The sequence below is a fragment of the Anopheles arabiensis genome, chromosome 3 (genome assembly GCF_016920715.1).
Source record: "Anopheles arabiensis isolate DONGOLA chromosome 3, AaraD3, whole genome shotgun sequence".
NCBI classification, from domain to species: domain Eukaryota; kingdom Metazoa; phylum Arthropoda; class Insecta; order Diptera; family Culicidae; genus Anopheles; species Anopheles arabiensis.
Genome location: NC_053518.1, coordinates 65,674,001 through 65,697,532, shown reverse-complemented (window position 1 = coordinate 65,697,532; position 23,532 = coordinate 65,674,001). Strand labels below are relative to the sequence as shown.

The window sequence follows — 23,532 nt, the reverse complement described above, 5'->3', positions numbered from 1 at the left end:
AGAAACCCAAGTCAAGTGCATTCGAGGCGAGTTTGACACCCCGTACGACACTCCACTCTGGGTCTCTCGCACACAAACGCACACTTGGCTAGGTAACAAAAAACGAGGTGCTCCCATAGCGTTGGCTCCAATTGCTCGCCTCTCACCCCCTTCAAACATTCACAAACACCTCAAACACACACACACACACCTAGCCAACCATTTCATTGTGTGCGGTTTCTTCGCGGTCTCATTTTTTGCCCGCCCGCTGACTCATGCGGGGTGGTTGCGCGGTTGCGCCCGCTAGCAGTTTGAATCCAACGGTTATGAGCGGTTTTTTTAGTTTCCAGCGACCCCAAAAAGCCGACTCACCTAACAACGCACCTGGCTGGGAGGGAAAGGGAAGGGAGGTGACGGTTTGCCGGCAAGGGCATACTTCGGGCGCGAGGCTTACGGGGGTTGTTTCGCGCCCGAAAAAATCAATACACATTACCCCACGACGTTAGAGAGGGTTTTTGCTTTCCCTTTTCGGGTAGGGCATTTGACGACGACGACGCTTAACATCAAGACGGCGAGAGGAGGCAAACGAAGTGACTCAATCGCTAAATGTCCTTTTCGTCCGCTTGCCGGTGGAGGTTTTGGAAGCGACGACCAGTAACAAATAAAAAAACAACGGCGCCTGTTGGCACAAATGTATGGAGCATTAGATCATGCTTCCAGTGTACCGGGTCCGAGCGGTTTCTCGATGACGTCGTCGCTGTCGCGCCAAAAGCGAAACATAATTCGATGCATACGGGGAGTACGACGAACAAAAAAGCAACCTCCCTTCCAGCGGGACCGAATGTACAGTTTTTGGGGAAGAAGGAGGAAAAAGGCTTTGCAGTGCGGGGCTGATGGACCTCACCACTACATAGGCAGCCTATGCTGCTGCCCACCTGCTTTCGTCATTATCGTTCGCTTTGTTCTCTCTCGCGTAGCGTGAGCTGCGTTAACCACGCTTCCCCTGCTTGTTGTACCGCGTTCGCCATGCCTGCTCCACCGCTGCGTACCAACAGGTACGACCTACACACACCGGCAAAGCGGCTCTGCGTACGGCGAGGGGCTCAAACGCTGCCCGGCCAAGCGTAACGGTGTGACGTGACGTTGGACAAGCGAGAGCGTTACTGTGCTCGGGGGGTTAAGAACGCTTGTGCAGACGGTAGATAGCATACAGGAATAAAATGGCAAATGCAATTTACTTACTCATATTATTCCCTTTTTTGTCTTATCATCGTGAGCATCTATTATGTTTGTACATAAAATGTTCTATTCTTTCTATTATTTTAAATGTTTTAGTTTTAATCGTTATGTGCATTTTACCTTATTCGCATCGTTTGTCCCTTATAAAGTTAAAAATTTCTTTTTTATTACTTTTTCTACAACGTAATCAAATTAGCAAGGCCATTGATATGCATTTTGCTCTTAAGTTTACTGCTTCAAACGCTTTTTTTAACTGCTGCTGTACTGATTTGCAATCGTTGCCATACAACAGTTACTGTAGCATCACGACTACACACAACCACGGAATTGCCTGCGGGCTTGCGGGTCCAGCCAGGGTGCAGCAGCTCAAACGCGAATGACGGACACAAAACGGGGAAAGGCACATCGTTCAGGCCCCGCGGTCACACACACACACGAACACGAGCGCACAACCAGAGGCCAACTCCAAAGAATATGCAAGCTGAGATCGGGTTGAGATGCAACACGAGGTTCGTGTTTCTTCACTCGAGCAGAGTTAAGTCAAGTCAGCAGTAAAAGGAACACAAAGACTCAGGGAGAGAGAGAGAGTAAAAGAAGAGAAAAATAAAACAGTACAATGCCAACGGCCGGCCGAAAGCACGGCAACACGGCGCTGGCTTACCACACAGCCTCCCGGTGATCTTTCGATCAGCAGGCTCGATTTATGATCAGATCGTCACCCATCTCCACAACAACCCCTTCGTCTTTGGAGGCCAATCCTTCGTCTTCATTGTGTACTTTTGGCCCGTTCGGGGGATAAACATGAGCGGGACTAACCTTTCCCGACCGGTGGAGCCTTGCAGAGGAACCCGAGAGCCCGACAAAAAACTGGTTTGCTGGCGAGATGCTCCGGCGTGTTAAGAAAAACGTTCCCTTGTGTGTGCCCACAGCACTGTGGATGCCTTACCACGGGAGTGTTGGGCTCGAGATGGCTTTGCCATGACTTTCTGTAGGTGTGTTAGTGTGTACTCGTTACATGACAAACGCCCCAAACACGGTGACCAACAACAATTCATTTTTCGTCCATTACCAAGTTTGGACCTTCGCGGGGGGACCAAGCCACCATCTAGCCGGTTTTGGGTCAGCTCTGATACAATCCGCTTCGGTATGACCGCATGAAACTTTATGTTTTCTTTATGCTTGAGCTGCTCCCCGGGGCTGACGGAAGAACGTAGCAAGAACTGAACGAAAAGAACACCAGAAAAAGATCTTAGGGCTGAGTCGTGAAGTTGGCAGTCAATAATCAGAGAGAAAAGAGCAGAAGAGAAAACCAACCCAACATCCAATATGGGGGGTACTGCCACACAAATACACAGCGAAAACGAGCCTGCAACATGATGGTTTTCGGGAGGGGGGCTTTTTCTTCTCGGGCCCGAACATTTCTTGCAAGACAAGGGTGCGCACGGTAAAGAGTGTGCTTTTGTTCTTTGACTTCGCTGTCAAAATAAGCCAAAAAAGGCGTACTAGCAAGCAGGGAGGAAGAAAACAAATTCTCCTTCCTGCGAAGGAAACACAGCAGGCACAGCATAAGGCAACATCGAAATGAAGTCACCGCTAAGTTTGCTGAGGGCTTCTTATTGCCTACCAAGAATGGGGCAAAAAACAAAGGGGCGCAGTCCCAACTATGCCAAGGAAAAAACAAATCAGCAAACACATACACACACAAACACCGGTCCAGCAAAGCTGAATCTTTCGTGAGTGACCACCGTTTGCGGGAGTTTCGGATTCGGACAGCTAAGCAAGCAAGCCGGACGATACACGGTTCGGATTTGTGAACGTGCCCCCGGTAGAAACAATTAAATTCCTATGCTGCTATGTGGTACTTTTTTGTTATATTTTTTTCTGTGACCCGCTATGGTCCTCACACATCCCCTTTCCCTGAACTGGCAGCAAACGGAAAAATAATTATTCTCTGAAAGGTGGGGTGGTTATTTGATGGGGACTGGGCTGTGTAGGGGTGAGGTGGAAAGATTGTTCTGTATTTTGATTTGGGTGGTTAACCTATATACTGCTTGGGTGGGGTTTTGTGACCTTCCGGGTCATTTGGGGGATAGTGCGAGTTATAATCGAGGCACGCTTGTATTTTTTTATATTACTAATTTTAAATGCTTTTACAGATGAAAATAAGCTTTTATCGCGCATCGTCCGCTAAATGAAAGTTTTTTTTTCTATTATTTTTTTACTTTTTGCAATATCCAACATAACGCGAGTTGCCGCCCTCTGCCATAAGCCGTTACAAAGCGTTACGACATGAAAAGGCCTTTTTAACAATGGTTTGCGCCGATCTGTTTGCACTATGGGTTTTTAGTTGGGCATGGTCCGTTTTTACCTCCCATAATTATTTTTAACACTTTATTTTAAAAACAGTAACAGATTTTAAACGTTTCAGTTTGTAAAAAATCGTTTTTAAAACGTTTTAAATAACTTTTTTTCTGTCAGTTTTTGAACATTTTTATTTAGAAATAATTGCATTGCAATTAATAAAAAAGGCTTTTTTAAGAAAGAAAACAAAACTAAAAGACATAGTTTATTTCCATAAACAGCCTTGGAAAGGTAATAATTTAAGCTTTCTTGCAAAAATAAATTTACGACTATGGGAGCTGCCTTTCATCAGTTATCCGGAATTTTTATGACATGTTTTCAAGATCTACCTCGATTTTTATCAGTTACTCTTCAGTGTTCGCGACAAAATTGTTGGAGTGGAGCATTTTCATCATGCTGCTCCAGAAAATGTCGATGGTATGCAGCTGGGAGATGTTGGACCGCTGCGAAGCCTGTGGACCTGATTTCTAGTTCCTGATATGTTTGTTTATGCTTCCCAGATACTATTTCACAAACTGGCCCACGGAGTCCTTTTAAGACGCTACAGGATGTAGGTTTTTGATCCCGCACGCTTCGAAACAAAGTTGCTTAACTTTTTTTTACCATCACGGTCAGGGTCAGGTCAAATTTTGTCCAGGATGCGGTTGATGCGGAATAATGTTTGTTTAAACAAGTTTAAGTGAACATGAAAAATCAATATTTTTTTCCTTTTTTTGCAAACGTTATAAGCATGTTTGCTTTTCCTGTTATAAAAAAGCTTTTTGAACAAAGTGGAAAGAAAATATATACAAAATTTAGTATGTGGTTTAGTATCCAAAAAAAAATAATTGGATAATATTTAGCTTCCGATAACATTTGATTCGATTCTTATCGATTCAATAAGAACGCTCAAAGAAAATTTTGTTTGTCTTTGTAGGCTACCACATTATGCTATAAATGTCTGATTTGATGCATTTGAGGCAACTTAAACATCAACATGAGTTGGATCGTTGTAGAAATGGCATTTTGAACGCATTTGAGACTATCGTTGAGTAGTTGAAGTTATATGACTATATGAGTGTTTCAAAAGACTATTCAATTTCTTATTCCATTAAGCGTTGAAAGACAATTCATATTGTTTATGGATGACACTGTCGCCATGACACTTGTCGAATATCTTTTCATGATCAGAATGTCTTTAATTTAAAATTCACAGAGCTAAAAATATGCCTATCCAAGAAAATACGTCAATCAAAATATCTTTACAATGTATTTCTTTTCAAATTTCTTTCAAAACATAATTCAATGTCAATTTCCAGCATATAAATTAAATCATAACAGTTTAATGACATCTTTTATAAAACACCAGCTGTAAACAAAACATAATCGAATGGTTGTGGGAAACATATTTTTCTGGCACAATTGTGCTGCATTGAGTAGAGAGCTCCAGGCACGCCTTTTAGTTATAGGTGCTGATCTTTAGTCGCGTCTCTTCGCTTCCCTCCGGGTGGCGTGCTTTGCAGATCAGAACCTTTCCATCGTCGGTCTGCTTAAGCGGCAGGGTAAGCGTCTGCTGTACTGTGCTTCCTCGGCTCGATTTACTAGTGAATGGGGCTGATAGACCTTCGTAAATCAGTTGATCGTCTAAGGAAGAAAGAATATGAATGATATCAATTAGTTCGTTTAGAATGTTATAGTACAATTTTCACTCAATACTCACTGAGGAACCACAGGAATCCGGCCGGAGGATTGCCATCCTTTGAGACGCACTGCACCACCAGATTGCTTCCCACCTTGAATGCACCATTCCGCTGCGCCACGACACTCGAAACGGTCAGTTGCGGGGGTTTGGGTTTGACCGACTCCTTCAGCTCTTCCTTTTGTACTTCAGGCTTTTCGTTGGTGTACACTGAAATTCCAAAAAATAAAAAAAATGTAGAAGATCGTTAAGTCGCTCGTCGCGAAACATCTCCAAAGCACAGGATTACCTTTCTTCAGCTTGATTGGCAAGCTCGTCTCCATAAAGCCACCCGGGTAAGCGGTATGCTCCGCGCGGCATGTCACCTTCTTCCGGTTATCTTCCACGGCGATCGCACGGCGATAGATCTGCTGCACGGTCGTGCGGCGGTTCGATGTCTCCGAGAACTCGGCACCGACATCTTCCGTCAGCTTCACACCGTCCAGGTACCAGGACAGCTTAGCGCCGGGCCAGCCGTTCCGCGAGACACACTTCATGGTGACCTTCTTGCCGAACTCGAACTCGCCGTTACGACTGTCCACGTTGCTCGCTAGCTCGATCACCGGCGGCTCGGGCGCAACTGCTTTGGGAAATTGGAGGAGCCGTGTGTGTCAGGGAAAGAGATAAAACGAAGCAGTTTTAGTAACATCATCCCAAATGTCATGACCACTAGTGGCGTGTTGGTGTAATCGGTAGCAACCTTCACCTGAGAGCGCTATTTTGATCTGGCCCTTGTACGTCTGGCCCTTAACGGACACCGTGCACTCGAACGGACCGTCGTGGATCGGTTTGATAGTGTCGATCGTAATACCGCAGGAACCGCTGCTCCACGGTAGCCCGTAGTACGTGATACCTTCGACAGGTGCCGGCAGTTTGTCACTCGCTGCAAACGGTGCTGGAGCTCCCGGAAGTTTCACACTGAAAGATGCAGATGGCAGTTAGCGAATTGCTTTCAAACATGCCTCCCATCCCCAAAACGTACATGCAGAAATCCATGGGCTCATCGATCAGGCACAGCAAATTTACATTTTTCTGTCCCTCAACGACGACCACCTCTTCCTCTGGGTCCGTTTTCACCTGCAATGCCTGGCTGCCGCCCAGAAATGCACTTAACAGCACTAAAAACACTGGAATCCGCATCGTTTCCGCTGTCTGTTTCCTTGTTCTTTTAATTAGCACGAGAATTCGCTTTGCACTACACGATCACGGCACGATCACTGTCAAGCACAGACTCGAACTCTCTGTTTCTCTACAAGACTGGAACAAAAAAAAAAACTCCACGAGAACCTTCCTTCAACGCCAAACCGTTGAACTGAACTGAGCATCGGAACGGTCGAACAGTGGGCTTTTAAATTCTGCCACCCGAAAACACCGCCGAAAGACGCCACCCATCATTAAGATCACAGTTCCGGATCAGATCGTCGTCTGCTTCATCTTCAGCGTGCGGGCACGATGACCGGTTCTCCCAAACGCTGTAGGAAGATGCCGAATACCTTCCGTACCCGTCCACCGGTCAGATGGTGTTAATTGCGCTACATTGGTCGTCGATTCTCCCTCCAGCGAACAAAGGGGACGATCTGTGAGGGGAACAGAAACATTGATCGATGTTGGCAAATTCCGTCCCGCTGGTGCATATTAATTTGATCAATTTTTATCTTCCCCTCTGGCCCCCAAAAATACCCCGGAATTGAAAGCTATTCTCAAGCATAATGTCAATCTTGTTGACAGTGGACGCCACACGACATAAAAAAACACGCGTGTAAACAAAAGCATCGCCTCCCCAACCTCATCAGCATCCGAAATCGAACAGCGATAAAGATTTTAAGTAAAGCACCCAAACCATACGAGCTTCCTCGCTAATCGGGCGACCAAAATATCGTGTAAAAATCCGCAACGGGGGTTTGTCGCCTCGACTCTCGGGTCGTTCCCTCGTTAATTATTTGTTTTGGTGCGCTGGCGCTGGAACCGGTTGCTCGGTGCCGGGTGGAATTTAAATTTCGGCAATCTAAAGTTCTAACGAGCGTCCCCCCATAAAGGCTGGGGTTTTATGACGCCCCTATACAGCCGTGGCGCGCGCATCTCGTGCCGGAAGGGCCGTGAAACGGTTTTGCTGGGATCGTTTTCCTGGGGTAGAGATGTTTTTTTTCTTCATCTGGATGTTTTTGTGGGATTATTTTGCATTTGCTCGTACCAGAAGGATTCGCGAAGATTCCTTAGCTGTGGCACTGGCTTTCCAACGCACTCTCGGGTGGGGAAGTTTTTTGTCAAGGGGGTTCGACGGAAGGAAGCATTTTTTTATCGTTTTATGACACCCGGTCTCGATTGCATCGATCGGTGCTGATCGGTGGATGGGCGAAATTTTAGCACCGAGCCCAGACAAAAAAAAATGAACCAGGCGTACCTCCGGTTGTTAAGCAAATCGGACGCTTGGTGGCAATTTCAATCCAGAGAGCAAGTGACCGGTTGGCAGTTTTCTGCGGTCTTTACGCTCTACAGGCAAGGTCGATTAAATTCAATCTCACCAATGATGCCATCGTTTGCGGTGGTATAATGTTTACTGTGGGTTGTTGCCGTGGGGATATAGCATTGTAGCCGGCTTCATTTCTAATTCTGACCCCTCGTACTAATGGATTGACCAACAGTCTTCTTTCTTGGGGAGTGTGCAAGAGTACGTTTGAAATCATACAGTGGTTAGATTGGAAATAATTATGACATCATTCGATGCACAGTATTAAAAGAGCGATTCCTATTTCTAGTTGAGACTGTTGATTCATGCTCTCTCGCATTTCAGCAGTCATTGACTGTTTGAGTTATTATGATGGAACTTATTAATTATTCTCGAAATCTTTCGGAATAATTAAACATGATCTTTTCACTGCTCGCCTGAAGGTATGCAAGGCAATGGTTAAGCCCTTCACAATCTTGCGATTTTAGAAATAGGTTAAAAATTTTTTTCCCATTTTAATTCCTTAATTGTTGTTTCGAGTTGTTTGAAGTTGTTTGATAATCAATAATTCATTAAAAATGCAAAATGGTTAAAAAAAAATTGAAAACAAAGATTGTTTACACGTTGTATCGAACAATCGCCTGCGCAAATAACCGATACGTGCACAATACTGGCAGATGCAATGCAGCGTGCAAAGCAAAGGATGTAGATTAAATGAGATATTTCGTACTGTAATATTGGGAAGAAAATATGGCCGAAGTCGCAATAATATTAATTTAAATAAACACAATAATCCTATTGGAAGAGGCCCTGCTTGGGTAAAACTGCAAAGTCTCGCTCACTTAGCCAATGAACAGGTTAAGTAAACTTTATGATTTATTCATACTTTGGCATTCAGTATAGTCTGAGCATAATTTTGCTTTTGAAATTAGAACTCAAAATATCGATATTATATGTTTATGATTACTTTGTTTCTCTAGGAATGTAATATAATTTATGTAAATAAGATCGGTAACAACGAGCCAAAAAAATAACAAAAATTAATATAAAACAATATATCTTTCTGTATTGTGAATTGAGCTTCAGACGCTATGATGGACCGTGAAGGAACATTCTTAAATCATGCGAAATTTTAATTTAGTTTTGATTAACAATTATTGAGTGTTAAGTTTAGAATATGTAAGAAAAAAAGATTCTTAACATTCAACAACAACAAAATAGTGAGAAGTAAGCCTAATTCGTAACCCAAATCCTATATCAAGGGGTTCAAGGGGTAACGATAAGGGGTGATAAAAATGGAAATAAAATGAACCTTAAAAAAAATGAAATGAGACAAAAAGCTATGCTCTTTCTGAATTTATGATCAACTCGTAAATGAGCATAGGTAGAACCCTCATATGCATTTATTATATTTGCTTTGACACGTCTGAATTGAAAAACTGTTGCTGGCCGTACATTTATTCTCTCTGCGCCTGTTAGGTATGCAAATTGCACTACACGAGTAACTGAAATTCAAAACAACAACATTATTTGTTTTCTCATTTAAACCATCAAAAACAGATTATTAATGTTATCTTATCACTTTTTTTTATTGAAATACGATGCATCCTACTGTTCAATGTCCAATACATCACATGTTAAATTCACCAGCGCATGTGGTTTTTATTTTTAAATACTGCTTTTCAGGCGGATGCAACTTTCATCTTGCACCTGTTGCTGTTACTGCTGCCACCAAATCGACATTCGATATTGGGTTCCATTTAACTTTGAATTTTGTTTGCATTTATCCTCTTCTGGTTAGCTTCATTACAGCATTGGCGGGGGAGCAGGTTAGTCTCATTTTTAGAGAGAGAGAGAGAGAGAGTAGTGAAATAAATAATATTTAACACATCCTAGACGCATTGCTCACAGCAAGCCGTTCTTGAAATGCATTGCTCTATCGGTACTGTTTCAATGCGCCTTCGCGTCCATTAGAACATCACGAGAAATTAGGAATGCGTTTTTCCTTCCTTTTGCTACGGACACTTTTAACACACAATTCACACACTTGTTGAAGTTTATCATACTGTTCATTGATTGTTTTTTGGCTTGCCGCTTTTCTCAGCCCACTTGTGCCTTATTCTAGTGTTTTTGTTTGTTTGTTTGTTTAAGAATCATACAGAAAATTGGTAAATAATTTTGGTTTAGAGGAAGAGTTGCGATTTTGTGGTGAAGCCATTCAGGCTTCACGAATACTTTGCAGCAGGAACTATCGGAACGCGGAGGGTTTTGTTTTTTATGTGTGCATATTTTAAAACAATATCGACATGTACGTTCCCGAGCGAACAGATCTGTTATCGGGTCCAAGCTGTGCCCGTTGAGAATATTTCCGAACAAAGAGTATCTTTGCTTTGCAACCGTACACCAACCATGCACCCAGTTAATATCCTACTGTTCCACCACCACCATCCTCTAGGTCACCAAGCCCGCTTACAGAGAGATGCACTGTACATTGGTGGAAATATTCTCAAGCACGCACGCACAGCCCGTCCCAAAGCTGACCTCGTAACGAACGCAACTGGGCCCTACTGGGTTCACTACTCTACTAGGGAAAAGGGGAAGAGGCTATTGGATTGGATTCACAACAGACGTGTAGCTATCACAGAGCAGAAGAAGGTCCAGACGCTTATCAGCCAGAAGGTGGATCCGTTGCTGTCATCGGTGTAGTAGTCATCGTTCCGGCCCGGTTCCACCTCGTTCGCGTCCACCCGCACCGCCTTGATGACGTACGTCTGCGTGCCGAGCGCGTTGGTCGCTTCGAGCGTAAACAGCGACGGGCGCTCCATCGAGCAGTCGTTGTTTTTCAGCAGCACCCTGTACTCGCCCTTGGCCTGCAAAACAGCAGAGATGCAGCAAAATTAATGCAGGTAATGCAGGTTTCAGGGCATCGTCCAATCCGACTGCCCGGTCGTGTGTCTTACCGAAATCGGGCGGGGAATGTACGCCTGGTAAATGTCGGCCGATTCGCCCTCCTTGATGTGCCGGCCGTTCACCGTCCACCGGGTAAAGGGTTTGGGGTTGGCGTGGATCGTAATGTTGATCGTAGCGCTTCCGCTTGCCGGCAGCTCGTCGATGTGGATGTGCGGTATCTCTTCCGGTGGAACTGTGGAACGTGGAAAGGGGGTTAAAATGAAACATAATTCAACGGAGCAACACTACGTTCGATTTGGAGTTGTGCAGTCAAACAGATACTGTCGTTGGTAAGCACTGTGTTGCAGCCGCTATGGGTTTCTCCGGAACGGCAGCATGTTCTTGGGCTGCCCGCTTGCGGCAAGATCAAACGACATGTTGTGTGTGTGTGTGCTTGTGTTGCAATAATCAGGCCACACAAAACGGCTCGTTGTTCATTAGGGAGCGCATGTAAACTTTGACAAGGGTCTTCGATCGGGTTCTGTCGGTTTGCGATGCAAGCACGTCCGATATCTCATTACTGTGCTAAACTGTCGGCGTTTGGGTGCGGGCGAATGAATATTTCATACGGCACTGGCAGCCTAGTCAATGCTTTGCATTGAAACGCAATGTTGTAGCAATGTTCTGTAAATAATTTCCAATAAGCAATTATTTTGCGGAACACAATGAAGCTGCCTTCAAATATTTTGCAATTATTATCGCAACACAATGCACTGAGCGGAATGATTCACGAGCCAAGTAGCGTCGGTTTGAGTAGAATCATTTCTTAGTTCCAGCATATTTTATGGAACAATATGATGAGGTCATAAGATAACACTTTTTTTATACTGGAAGATAACAAAAAAAAGGCAATGCAACAGTCGTCCAATAATAATTTGGTCCCAAATTTACATATCTTTCCATCTCGGTAGGAAGGAGAAAGCTCTGGACTTGTTTAAGTAAAAACCACTACTCTCGAAGCTCTCGTTGATTGTGGCTCCACAAACGGACATTGTTAAGCAATTTCGTTGGAATTTCGCTCCATGATGTTTATGGTACCCGGCCTTTCGATGGGGACATCGTAAAATCCTGTCCTCCTTTTGCTCCTTTTGCATCCCAGTTATTGAGGGTCCAGTTGCCAACTTTATTGCCCCGAAATTCGTTGAAGTGCTCGAGAGGAGATTCTGGAGGACTTGACCGAACAACAACAAAGCAAGGATCATAAACGAAATGAAGAAGGAAAATGTTTTGTCCAAACTCCAGCAGCAGCGGATGACTTCGGGAAGAATCTTGCTCATCCTCATATCCTTCGATCGTGCTGATAAAAGAGCTTTTCAAAAACTTCAAATGAACCAAGATAAACATTGAAACAGGTCACAGGGTAAGGATTTTGCTCTGCTTTAGATCACAAGAACCAAATGCCGGGCATACCCGAAAATGTTGATTAATAAATTTGATGGTCATCCAATCAGTTTGAAGTAGTCGAACGATGACCAGTTTCAATGCCCCAAAGAAAACCCGGTGTTTCCCAACATGCCATCGCTGAAGCCGGCTCCAATCCGCCTACCCCAATCAAAGACTCCGAATGACTCACTGAACCCCCACCGACCGAATCCACCCTACCCCACGCTCACTTACACTTTATGTTCAGCAGGAACGAGTTACGCAGTTCGGGTTTGAACGCGGGATGATTCGTAACACACTCGAGAGTCTGGCCGTTCTCGGCCGGCGTCACGTACAGATGCACCTCCTGCTGGATCGTCTCCAAGCTGGTACCATCCTGCTGCTCCTCGGCAGTAATTTGGGCCGGTTTCAGCGCGCTCTCATCGATCGGTTTGCCGTCCAGCAGCCAGGTCAGGTTGGCGACGGGCAGCCCGTTACGGGAGATGCAGCGCGCCTTCAGCAGCTGGTTCGCCCGCAAGCCCCCATCGATGAGGGCAGTCGCTTTGGCGATCTTCAGCTCGGTTGGGCGGGGCGGTACACGCTTCCGCAGCTCGATCGCCGACTCAAACTGCTGGCCATCGATCGTGACGATGCAGACAAACTTGCCGATCCGTTCGTTCGTGAACGTGGCCAGCCGGACGCCACATTCGCCGCGCGAAAAGTCCCCAATGCGCTTGACGCCGCCCGGTAGGACGTTAGCGGTGACGTCCAACGTATCGGTGGACGGTCCGGGTAGCCGAACGTTGCACTGGTCGATCGGTTTGTCGGCCCGGCACAGCAGGTCCAGGTTGCGTTCGTACAGCGTGTGGTACGAGGGTGACGATGGGATGGTTTCGATTTGCTGTGACCGCACTGGCGCTAGCAGACCTGTGGAAAGGGAACGAAGAAGAAAGATATAAGCCTAACGAAGATAAGAACGTCAAGAAACTGAGGGTAATTGAGTCAATATTGATTTTTCACGTCCCTTATGAGGACAGACGCGTCAAGGGTTCGGTGAGTGGGTCTGGTTTAATGCCCACCCGAGTGCCCTATTGTTGTAATAATTATTTCGGGGCCACGTCGAAGGTCGCCAGACGCTAGACGGGAGGCCCTTGGAGGTGTTCCCATTTCCTTCAAGTGGCTGTGGCCGGGCGTTACACCACTCTACGGCCGCGGGATGATCTCAACGGGCTGGTATGGGCGCGTGAACTCGCTTGCCACCCGTCGGTTATCTGGATCGAATGTCGCTCCGCACCCAAGTCTTCCAAATCTGGAATTCAGCCAGCGAGCTCAGCTCAGCAAAGGTTAGAGGGGAAGATCGATGCACACATCGATGGCTGGCACAAAACGTAGGCCTTTAGGAAATGCAAATAGCGGATTGGTTTGGATTATGACTAAGTGTACAGGTCGCGCGTGACAGGAATGTGTAAATTGCTCGTACCAACTGGTAACCTTCTACCTATTTATGGTTGAATTGTTTGAATGATTCTTGTTTCCGACTTGTAAATATTATTAATAATAATAATAGCTTTCTTTTAATCACATTAAAGCAATAATAAATGAAATCAATTAATCTAAGATATCATGAAGTTCATCAAGTTTACTCAATCCATATTTGTGATTAATTATTAAGGTTTTCTGATTTCATACAGGCTTTCTCAGCGCATTTGATACTGTTGTCTTGGATCATTGAAGTGAGAAAACTGACATTTCGAACTTGCGACTATAAAACATTCATCAACCGGGTATTAACTCCCACATCAGACCTTCGGGGCTTCTTCTGGCGTGATGTCATAATCTGTCATAACATTTACATGGATTGAATGCATAACTTAGCCACATAAAGCGTGGAAGTATGCATCAACGGAGTTTGTACTTTCTATGTCTAATTAACAATTGCAAATTGTCACATTGAATTTTGGTTATTTTGTAATTGCTTTTGACGTTAGGTTTTGTATGAAGTATTCGCAAGGCCATAAAATTTTAATCGTTCTTTAACATAACCAGTTGCTATCGTTAAATGCATTCCTCATCCCTCTTACACAACCATCTGAAACCCGCTGCAATGTAATTTTAAATACTTGAAATGAAGAAATGATAAATTTTTCCCCTTTTTGTTATTTTTTGACTTTATACTGCTCAAAGATGGGCACAACATTCCCAGAAGAAGATACTTTGACTGCTAATCACACCCTCAACAACAAACCACAAAACGGTTTTGCTCCAGCAGCATCACTTCAAATCTGCCCATAAAAAAGCAAAGATTTGTTTTCCAGAAACCATTGAAACCAGACTCACACCGCTTAGGAGGGAGTCAAAATGTGCAAGCAAATTGAACATGCTCGCAAGCGGGATTTGTTTATTTATTCCTGCCCGAGGTTTCGGTGGAAAACTCTCCACCTTCACGATGGTAAACACATTCCACAGTGTGTCTGGCCTGTTTTCGGGCGTGGTAAAAATTTGGCAGTTTTATAGATTTCAACCATCCAGTGCAGGGTCCCGTTAACAAGCGCGTAGGTAGCATAGTAGAACAGAGACATTAACACGCTCGTTCTACGATCATATTCACACTTAAACTTTGGAAATGGTAAGCGGCAGCAGTATAGATCGATGGGTAGGATAAAAAGCATTTACATGCTACTGGGGTGGTTCTGAAGAGTCGTAAATTCCACCACAAATATATGTATCAATCATTTTAGGGTCTTTTGTCTGTCTATGGGTAAAGTTAGCATACATATAAAATGAAAAAGACTCAATAAACTTTGCGCTCATGTGTACGTCACATTTTTACGATAAACCATTTGAATTTATCTCCATCAATCTGGGACACCTGCGTACATCATGGCAGATGTTTCTACTCGGTGTGCTTAATTCGTTGTGAAGGATAGACGAGAACCTCTCTTCTCGTTCGCATTCGCATATCCACATGTTTCTAATGAACGCATGGTGCAAAATTAAATGATTTATTGCCCACCCGGGCATTGTTAAACCACGTCAAACATCTTACCAAAGACATTCAGAGCACGGCTTACCGCTTGAAAGTGAATGTGTTTAAGTCCTGCAACCACCAGTGGCGGTGCTGGTGTGGTGTGCCACATTCACACTCGAAAAAAGTGGTCACCGGTTGGGATGCTAAATTTGGCAAATCGATTCTCGACTGCCACCGAAATTGACGTATGCACCCGCAGGTCGTGACTTAACCGACGGCGCGCTAGAAGAATGGTTTGAATGTATTTGTCTTCTTCGGACCAATCTTCCACAACAACGCGGGTGTGCCGTGCATGGATTGTAAAATAGAACGCAAATAGCTAAGACGCGTATTTATGTATGCCGATCGCGCTTAGCCCGGTGCTGATAAGCGGCGCAAGATAGCACGCCGGTTTTTGGAGGAAGGTATGGTGATGAATCATAAAACTGAACTGCGCCTTTAGCACCCAGCGCCAGCCTGCGGGCTTGCAGTTGAAGGCGACTTCCTTGTTATATGCGAGAAGCGTTTGCTTGTACAGCTGGACCAGTAACTGCGGGACCTATTGCGGAATGTGTTGGTTCGTTTGGTGAACAGCGCAAAAAGAAAGACGACGTGCTTCCCTTCGGTGAGGTACTAAGTGGGTGTTTGCCAACATGACAAATGTTTGTCGCGCGCGCGCGCACACTGCTTTATTCTGTAACCTTCTATTGGCAGGAGCGTATCAGCAGCGAACGCATCTTCATTACTTTAATATGATAATTGCATGGTGGTGGAATGATATGCTGGCGGAAACAATGGAAAAGGCCAAATGGAAAACCCCAATGTAGCAAAATTGGGTGATTGGGGCTGATAATCTAAACAGTGGGGAATTAGTTTTGATTTTTTTTATTAATGGTGTAAACATATATGTTCATCTTTTTTGTTGTATTCTCGTTTCTTCTCTTATGTTGTGCGATAAATTCCAGTTAATCGTGTGAATGAGACGACCATGGTTAGTTGATTTGTCCTTATTACCAGCAAACACAAAATGCTAACAAACTTGAACGATAGACTTGAACCCAGGATCCTTGGCGTGTAAAAACGTGGACTCTAACGTAGGACCATCAGTAAGCTCCGGACAACACTGTGTAAATAACTAGTTTTAATCAGCCACTAGTTGGTTCAGGCGCTGCCAAAGATATAACGATTACTTGAGAGAGGTTACTACCTCAATATTGCCAACACAGCTTGGAACATTAAAATATGAATGTCTTTGTACTTGATACAGTTCCTCGAAACAGAAAACATTCATAATTAATGTAGCACATATTTAATTGGAAATTGTTTATGGAGTACTGGCAATAAAAAAAGGAAATCATTTAGTAATTTTCTTAACTAAATACCCAAAAAAATGCTGTTTTGCTTCGATCTATGCGATCATGCCGGTCCATACAGGCTTCCGAGACTTACAAGTATCAGGCAGCATTGCTATTTAGTAAGCGGGCGATGCAGTAAGAAATCGATTATGTCTGACACTTTACAAGCCGTCAAATAGAGCATGAAACATCAACTAAATGAATTTGGCGTCATTTGTTTTACTTCTTCATGGCATTCAAAAGAGTGTTGATACATTCTGAGTGAAACTATAGAATAAATACCAAGCAAAACAAGAGTACCCCTAATGTAAGTAAAATTCTCGATTGGAGTTTCACGCGAAATGATTCACTTCGTTACAGCAGCACACCTGAGGGGCAAATACGATAAGAACAGTTGCACAGTGTTGATGTACGTCCTTGTGCATGTAAGAGTGTTTGGTTTCTTATCTTGTTCAAGCTACTCCCCCTGAATGAAGAGGGAAATGAGCGCTGATGAAAAATGACGACATCCCCGGAATGCACGTTAATCAGTGGCGTTCGTGGAACTGTCACCCGTTGGGTGTAAAATTAGAACTCCACACTCGGCAGATAGAAAGCAAAATCTCGGCAGCCTGCGGATCCGCAAAGTGAATGAAAGCGAAAGTGTGGTGTGGTATGCTTAGTTTAAAATACCAACACACGAACATTATGTACAGGCATCTCGGTATTCGGGTGAAAAACAAGACAACTCGGTTTCGTTGCTGTCTGCTAGGAAGCTGTTTTTTGGTTTGGGCAGGTTCTGAAGGTCGTACACGTATGCATGAGTCGAGTTTGCATTTTTTGTTTTTCTTTCTTGTCAGTCGCTCCGCAGAAAACATCTCAAGTTGCACAGCATAAAAGAGGAACGGAACAATAGCAACAAATGGCATTCCGGAGGGGAGAATGGCCGGTTGAACTGGTTTCTTGGGTTCGTTACTCGTATTGGTCGGCGAGCATAATAACGGTGGCGGGAAGACGCGTTAACGCGAGCGTCTTCTGAGGTTTGTTGCACTTACTGTAACACGAGCAGAGGGCCACCAGTAGGCTAAGGCGATGGTAATTGTTTCGCATGTTGGCTGTTTTGGGGCGGTGGGTTTTCGGGTGGAACGGAAGGCACGACTGGAACTGGGTGGGATACTGGGCAACGGAAATACACACACGCGCACGCACAGAACGGGACACTAAACGCGCGTTTCGAGGACGCAAACAGTGGCGAATATTGTTTCGCGTCGTCTCGTGTTTTCTAATGCTGGCTTGTTATTTGTTTATCAAATTTTCACGCTTTTACGCCACGGCACGAGGTACAGAGAGAGGCAAACACACGTGTGCACACACAGTCACACAGTCACATACACCCACCACACTCGAGATAGATTGCAAGACGGGAGACGAAGTTTATCAGCGGCGATGTGGCCGGTCCCGGTCCACTTTTGCTTGCCACCGAGCCGATGCTGTCGAGTGAACTGAACGGCTAAATCGATCCGCCGCGCGCTAAAACATCACGGTGAATGCCGATGAACGTGAGCCGGGACGAGTGAGACTCGCCGTGCTTATAATCGTTCACCACCGAGCTGCTCACTGCACGCGCTTCAAGGGCTCACTGGTTCGCTCTCACTCTCACTCTCTCTATCTCTCTCACTCTGGTTGAGTGCAGCTGACGCCGCATACGGGTGAGCGGTGGAGAGGGATGCCCTTTTTTTCTGCCCCACAATACACGCGGCGTACGCTGGTATTGGGTGACCAGTTTTGAGGCGTTAGAAAGTAAACACACACACCACTCACTTCGCGAGTCGTCGACGCGCTGACGTTGTTGGACTGTGGACGGACAGGGTTGCGGTTGCACTGATAAGAAGCACTGTTGCAATTGTGCGATTGTGTGGCGTACGTGTGCGGCTGCAGCGACCGTGGTCTCGAGGGTGACTAATTTGATACTACACTACGCGCTCTTGGACCACCACCACCAACGCACGGGGCACGATGGTTTCGGTGCGTTGGCTGGAAAGCAAGCAGAACTCTGGCACCGAACGCACTATGTGCTCGCTGCATGACGATGGATGGTAAAAAATGTTAGCGCAATGAAAAGATTAGATAAAATGAGGTAAGATAAGCTCTGCTTTGTATACAGCGACTATTTATGATGTCATTTCGTATGTGAGTTTTAGTATGTAAAACTATACGTTGTAAAATATGATAAAGTGTTAGTAAAGCATTCATTTAAGATTCGTGTTGATATGGGTTTGTGATTAATTGGGACTATTTTCCAAATCATGTGATGCTTTTCATGGCATGTTATACAAACTTTTATAATGCTTCTTAGATTCATTATTTGGTATTACTAATACTAACTGTATTAGAAATACTCTCCGACCTATTACATTTATAATTAATTTTATTTTATTATTATGACCTTATTTTGGTTTCATGATTGCTCAAGATTATGTAACAATTTGCCCACCCTCATTATATACAACACTTACAAATCTACCGAAGCGTTTAACCATTGCATCAGTAATTTAAACCGAACGGAATTAGATCATCCCTGTGTAATTGTTTACTTTTCGACTTAAATGAAAAAAAAAATTGTAGAAACAGATAATTGTATCTTCAGTTTTTGGTCCTAATATGAAGAACAAAGCAAACGCCTGATCGTTTCTTCTTAATAAATAAAAAAAGAAGAGCAAAACTCTTTATACCCTCATTTTAACCCACACGCCGCATTGGTCCACTGTGTAAATAGCAAGTGGGGAGAGACAGAGAAAAAAACAGCAAGCTAACGATCGATCCCGCATCACAAACAGTTTCAAAGTCGAATTTCGCCTGACTTCCGTCCATCTGACTTCAGCTGTGTGCTGGGTGACGTAGACGTAGTTTTATTTATGTATTTAAACCAAACTGCTCCTGTACTGTGAGCATCTCGCCGCACCATCTCACTCAGGCGTACCACAGCTGCCCATTGTTTCGGGGGGACGCCCGCAACTCTAACGCACGGTTACGCACTCTTGCTCGTCGACACCAGCACGACAAAACGGGACACGCTGTATTCGGAGCGGCCAAAAAGTTAGAGCGCGTTAGAGTGTGTTTCGGGGTGCCGCAATGTAGGGACGGTCAATATTTGGTGTGTGAGGTTTCACAGAGGAAGGGAGACTTGTTTGTAATAACTCTCTGAGAGAGGTGTTTGGTCGGCGGCAGGCAGCAGCGGTTTGCCGGCTTTCTTATGTGTGAGTGGGTATTCAAATGAGTCTGATAGGGTTTTTTTTTGCTATTTTGCTATGCTTTAATTGATGTTTAATATTAATGATGAGTTTATCAAGCCGTAGTTTCCATCTTTAGAAATGTGGATGACTCTAGGTAATACCACATCAAGTCAATGTTTGTGACAAAATGAATAGATACATGGAGCTAGTAATGCATTCTTACAATCGTTATTTACTTCACAGTATTAAAATTATAAATAAATACTTTTCATACAAAACCCATGGTATTATGGCATTCTTTCTATTATGGTGGTTCTAAACCTATGGTATTATTTATGTTTAAGTCACATGACCTTGATTATACGCATAGTGCTATTCAAAAGTGCGACAATTTTGAACTAAGGCTGCCTTCCAGGGCAAAAGTTAAGCGTGGAAGGAAGTATTAGGACGGGGAGAATAATAATCCCTGACACATTTGAGCTTATCCGGATAGAGTTCAAGCATGGTCAAGGTACTTCTATATCTTTGTAATTTAAAACCCGTCTAAAACGCCCATGCTGGGCATTGTGTTAAGCACTTTTTAACTTCCTGTATCATGCAATCTTGGTGCATGTACTAAAGCTTATTCCCGCCGTTCAATCTGATTTATGAACAATAACGTCCGCCTGACAGGCTGACATCAGAAGGGATGGAAATACGGTCATCACGACGTTGGAGAAGCTTTATTGATTTTCCACCATACACACACACATCAAATGAATCGTCAAATGTCAAACGTACTGTCCGCGCTTGCAAAAAGCAATCAAGACTTGGCCGTTTTTTTTGTGTTACCTTTCCATGGTCGATTAGCTCATTTTGCCACACAGACAAACACTCCGATGTGCATCGTCGTTACGCCAGCGGACAATGCAAAAGGTTTCGGCACCATCGAGCTTTCGAAATCGTAAACTCATCAACGTTAGTGCTCAATGCTCCGCTCAAGCAGTAGTAGTTGCTTGTCTTACACGTTGCTCGAGTTGTTCTTTTTTTTGTACGTGCAATCGAGGCTTTTTTAATGCTCTTCAGGTGGTTGAGCAGATGCTGCACGCTTTCATTCGTGCACACGTATTGTTGTCTTCACCTCCCGAAGGCGTGAGAACGCTCCATATGATGGGTACGCGATTGAGAGCTTTGTGTTAAAATTAGAGTGTAGAAGTTGTAGTGGGAAGAATGACATTGGTTTTGAAAGGAGAAAATTAGTGCCAGGCTGCTAATTCACCGTTCATGCATTATTCCTAGCGGCGTGTGTAATACGCCTCTTCCACCAAAGCATGAAATGGCTTTGGCGAACAAGCAAATTTGGCAAAGCTTTTCAAGAGCAAACAACGCGCCACGCGTAAAACTAAAGTAGTGTAACATGTGAGAATACTATGTGAGCAATAGCAAAAGGTGTAAAACGATCCCATCCTTTAACACAGACACTGACACCACGAGCTCACGAATACAGCCCTCCCATTTGTTCCCATTTTGCTAAGGTATGCCTAATTGCTGGTTCCGTTGACAATTACTACCGGTAGCGTGGCGGCAACCATACCCACCAAAAGGCCACCATTATGTGCCAGAACTTATGTTCCACTTCGACCGAAAAGCCACACGGTGGGGGCGTCGAGTTCGAGATGCAAATGAGGCTGCCGAAAATACGCCATCACCGTTGCTTTCGGAAGCTTCTGGGAAGTTTTCGGCTCAAGAAAACGGTTACCCACGTGCACACTCTCATTTCAAAGTAGAAGCGGAATGGAACAAACGACATTTTTGTGTTACTTTTATCGATTTTGCGGGTAGGTTGCGGCATTCCTGTCACACAGGGGAAGATTTCCCTCCACTCCACTTTGGATGGAATTGAGGACGGAAACGAAACCGCAAGAAGTTCGTGTGCCGTGACCCCCCGGGGAGTAGGGAAAAGGGCCTCCGTTGACCTTGATTTGTGCGAGCCGAAGTACTCGCAGCTTAACGATATGTCAATGTCAGACATTTCCCGCCAGCCGGGATAGTCGCTCTGGCTTCTCCCGTGGGCGGAATCTCCCAGGATTCTCCCAGCTGGTGGTGGTGGAGCTGTTGGAGTTGATTTAGTTTCGGTGAGTAATGGAAGTCATTACCAGTACGGGGAGATGTGGAATCGGAACTGTAATGATGTTTTTCTTGGCACAGATGTAGCAAATGCGTGTCACAAGTTTCGGAGCCTTTTCCACATCGTCTTCAAGGTCACTGGTGCGGGTGAGTGAAATTCTATCGGAGTTCAATTAGGAAGCGGCATGCTAAGCGGTAGCTAAGGTTTTTCTGCTCTTGAATTACTGTAATCAGGCTGAAGATTCAACCCGAGCCCTCGAGCGGGAGGGGCTCGGGTCGTGAACGGTTAAAAAGGGCTCGAACGGGTGTTAATTGATGCAAATTAGCAGGCGGAATGAGTTGTGTAGCAAGATAAGGAAGCTCATTAATTACCCACCGAGTGCTCTCCGGGTCACATGCTCGCTGGTTGCGATGTAGCCAACGCTCTATGGCGTCGCGATAAGTGTGCATGTAAACAAACCGACATAATTATGAATGTGCGGTTAAGGCCTCTATGGCGTGTAATTGAATAGGCATTTGATTTGAAAGTTGTTCGGTGACATGGCATAAAATTACGAAACATCTCTGAAAAATTTCGTTTTGTGAGGTGAAAGTACAACACACACTTTGCAGATAGTAAATAACAGCTTCTTAGAGATGTGTCGTAGAGGCAATTTGGTATGTTTGGGTTATGTATTAGCGAGGTATACAACGCGGAAAGGCGTAAGAGCGTTACAACATCTGCATGCATATTGCAAGCAGTAAGAAGGTATTTCAAAAACGTTTTGAGATATCTTTTGTATGAAACTTGAATAATAGATAACTTAGATAATGGACAGAACTTCTGGTTTTCGAAGTGTTACATCTATCCTTTTTCTGATAATTTAATTTCCATATTAAATGTTAAGTATTCAAATGTGAGTAAGTATTATAATGTGGATTAAATGTGAAGTATTCTAATGGCCTAATTTGAGGACCTAAAAACTATTTAGGTCCTCCAATAAACAAAAATTTGTAATTGAATTTGTTGTTTTTAAAGATCTATTCTTTCAATTTGTAGGAAGGTTATGGACCTATCAAAAGTTATCACCATAAACTCAAAGTACCGTTGTATTTTTTACTATTGCCTAGAATAAAAAACTATTAAAGATATTTCAAGTCAATTAAAATGTATAATTTGCAACAGGAACAGGAGCCAAACTCTCAATTTGTTCACCATCACGACCAAGTTTGAGGAAGTTTTTGATTGAAACCATTAATTTTTGATCATATGTCTTAGATGCTCCTCTAGGTTAGGGGTTTTCATTGACCTTAATATGCGTACGAATGTAATTAGTCCTATCATTAAGGTTAACAAAACAAATACATTGATCATTGGTTTTTCTATTCGTTAGTGTTTGAATTTATCATAAACATCTTCTATGGCATATCTAAAACTACTCATGGACCTCAACCTCTTGCGTTTTTACAGATCCGGTTTGTTTGATTGATTAGTTAAACTTGACCATCTTCACTCGTGCCCCCGATAAATCTTCCAAAATCTTCACACTTCTCCTAGGACCTCAGGCATATGCATTGCGTTGAAGGTCTTCACGCCACTACAGCCAGTCCACACACTATTAGCGCACACAAACACATGCGACCAGAAATGACGAGAGCCTCATCATTCCATCAACGTTCCAAGTTCACGGTCTGATCTCACTCGAAGGTTGCGCACCTGCCGTCCGATCGGTCCGGCAATCACCGATCAATAATTCAAGCTAATTTCCACCGCTCACCAAAGTAAAACCGTACGACAATTACATTCCACTCGAAGCTCG

General features: G+C 44.1%; 3 protein-coding genes across 6 annotated transcripts in view; 1 reads left to right on the top strand and 2 right to left on the bottom strand.

Annotated features, from left to right (window-relative positions):
• The window catches only part of LOC120900919, a 286,191-nt gene that overhangs the window by 183,779 nt on the left and 78,880 nt on the right, over nucleotides 1-23,532 (top strand). The window lies entirely within an intron of this gene.
• LOC120900923 (fasciclin-3-like) lies at nucleotides 4,908-6,749 on the bottom strand. Of its 3 annotated transcripts, none has more exons than XM_040308530.1 (5): nucleotides 6,279-6,749; nucleotides 5,997-6,214; nucleotides 5,547-5,876; nucleotides 5,279-5,467; nucleotides 4,908-5,202 (listed from the first exon to the last, which is right to left on the bottom strand). In XM_040308530.1, exons 1-5 carry the CDS (start codon nucleotides 6,434-6,436, stop codon nucleotides 5,018-5,020), a joined length of 1,080 nt encoding a protein of 359 aa, XP_040164464.1. In that variant the 5' UTR covers nucleotides 6,437-6,749; the 3' UTR covers nucleotides 4,908-5,017. The 3 variants fall into 3 exon arrangements, with proteins under 3 accessions (XP_040164464.1, XP_040164465.1, XP_040164468.1); XM_040308531.1 differs by having other exon boundaries at nucleotides 5,547-5,879; nucleotides 6,003-6,214; XM_040308534.1 differs by having other exon boundaries at nucleotides 6,003-6,214; nucleotides 6,279-6,748.
• Nucleotides 9,307-18,392, bottom strand: LOC120900922 (fasciclin-3-like). Its single transcript, XM_040308529.1, has 4 exons — nucleotides 17,450-18,392; nucleotides 12,309-12,980; nucleotides 10,703-10,884; nucleotides 9,307-10,612 (listed from the first exon to the last, which is right to left on the bottom strand). Exons 1-4 carry the CDS (start codon nucleotides 17,502-17,504, stop codon nucleotides 10,361-10,363), a joined length of 1,161 nt encoding a protein of 386 aa, XP_040164463.1. The 5' UTR covers nucleotides 17,505-18,392; the 3' UTR covers nucleotides 9,307-10,360.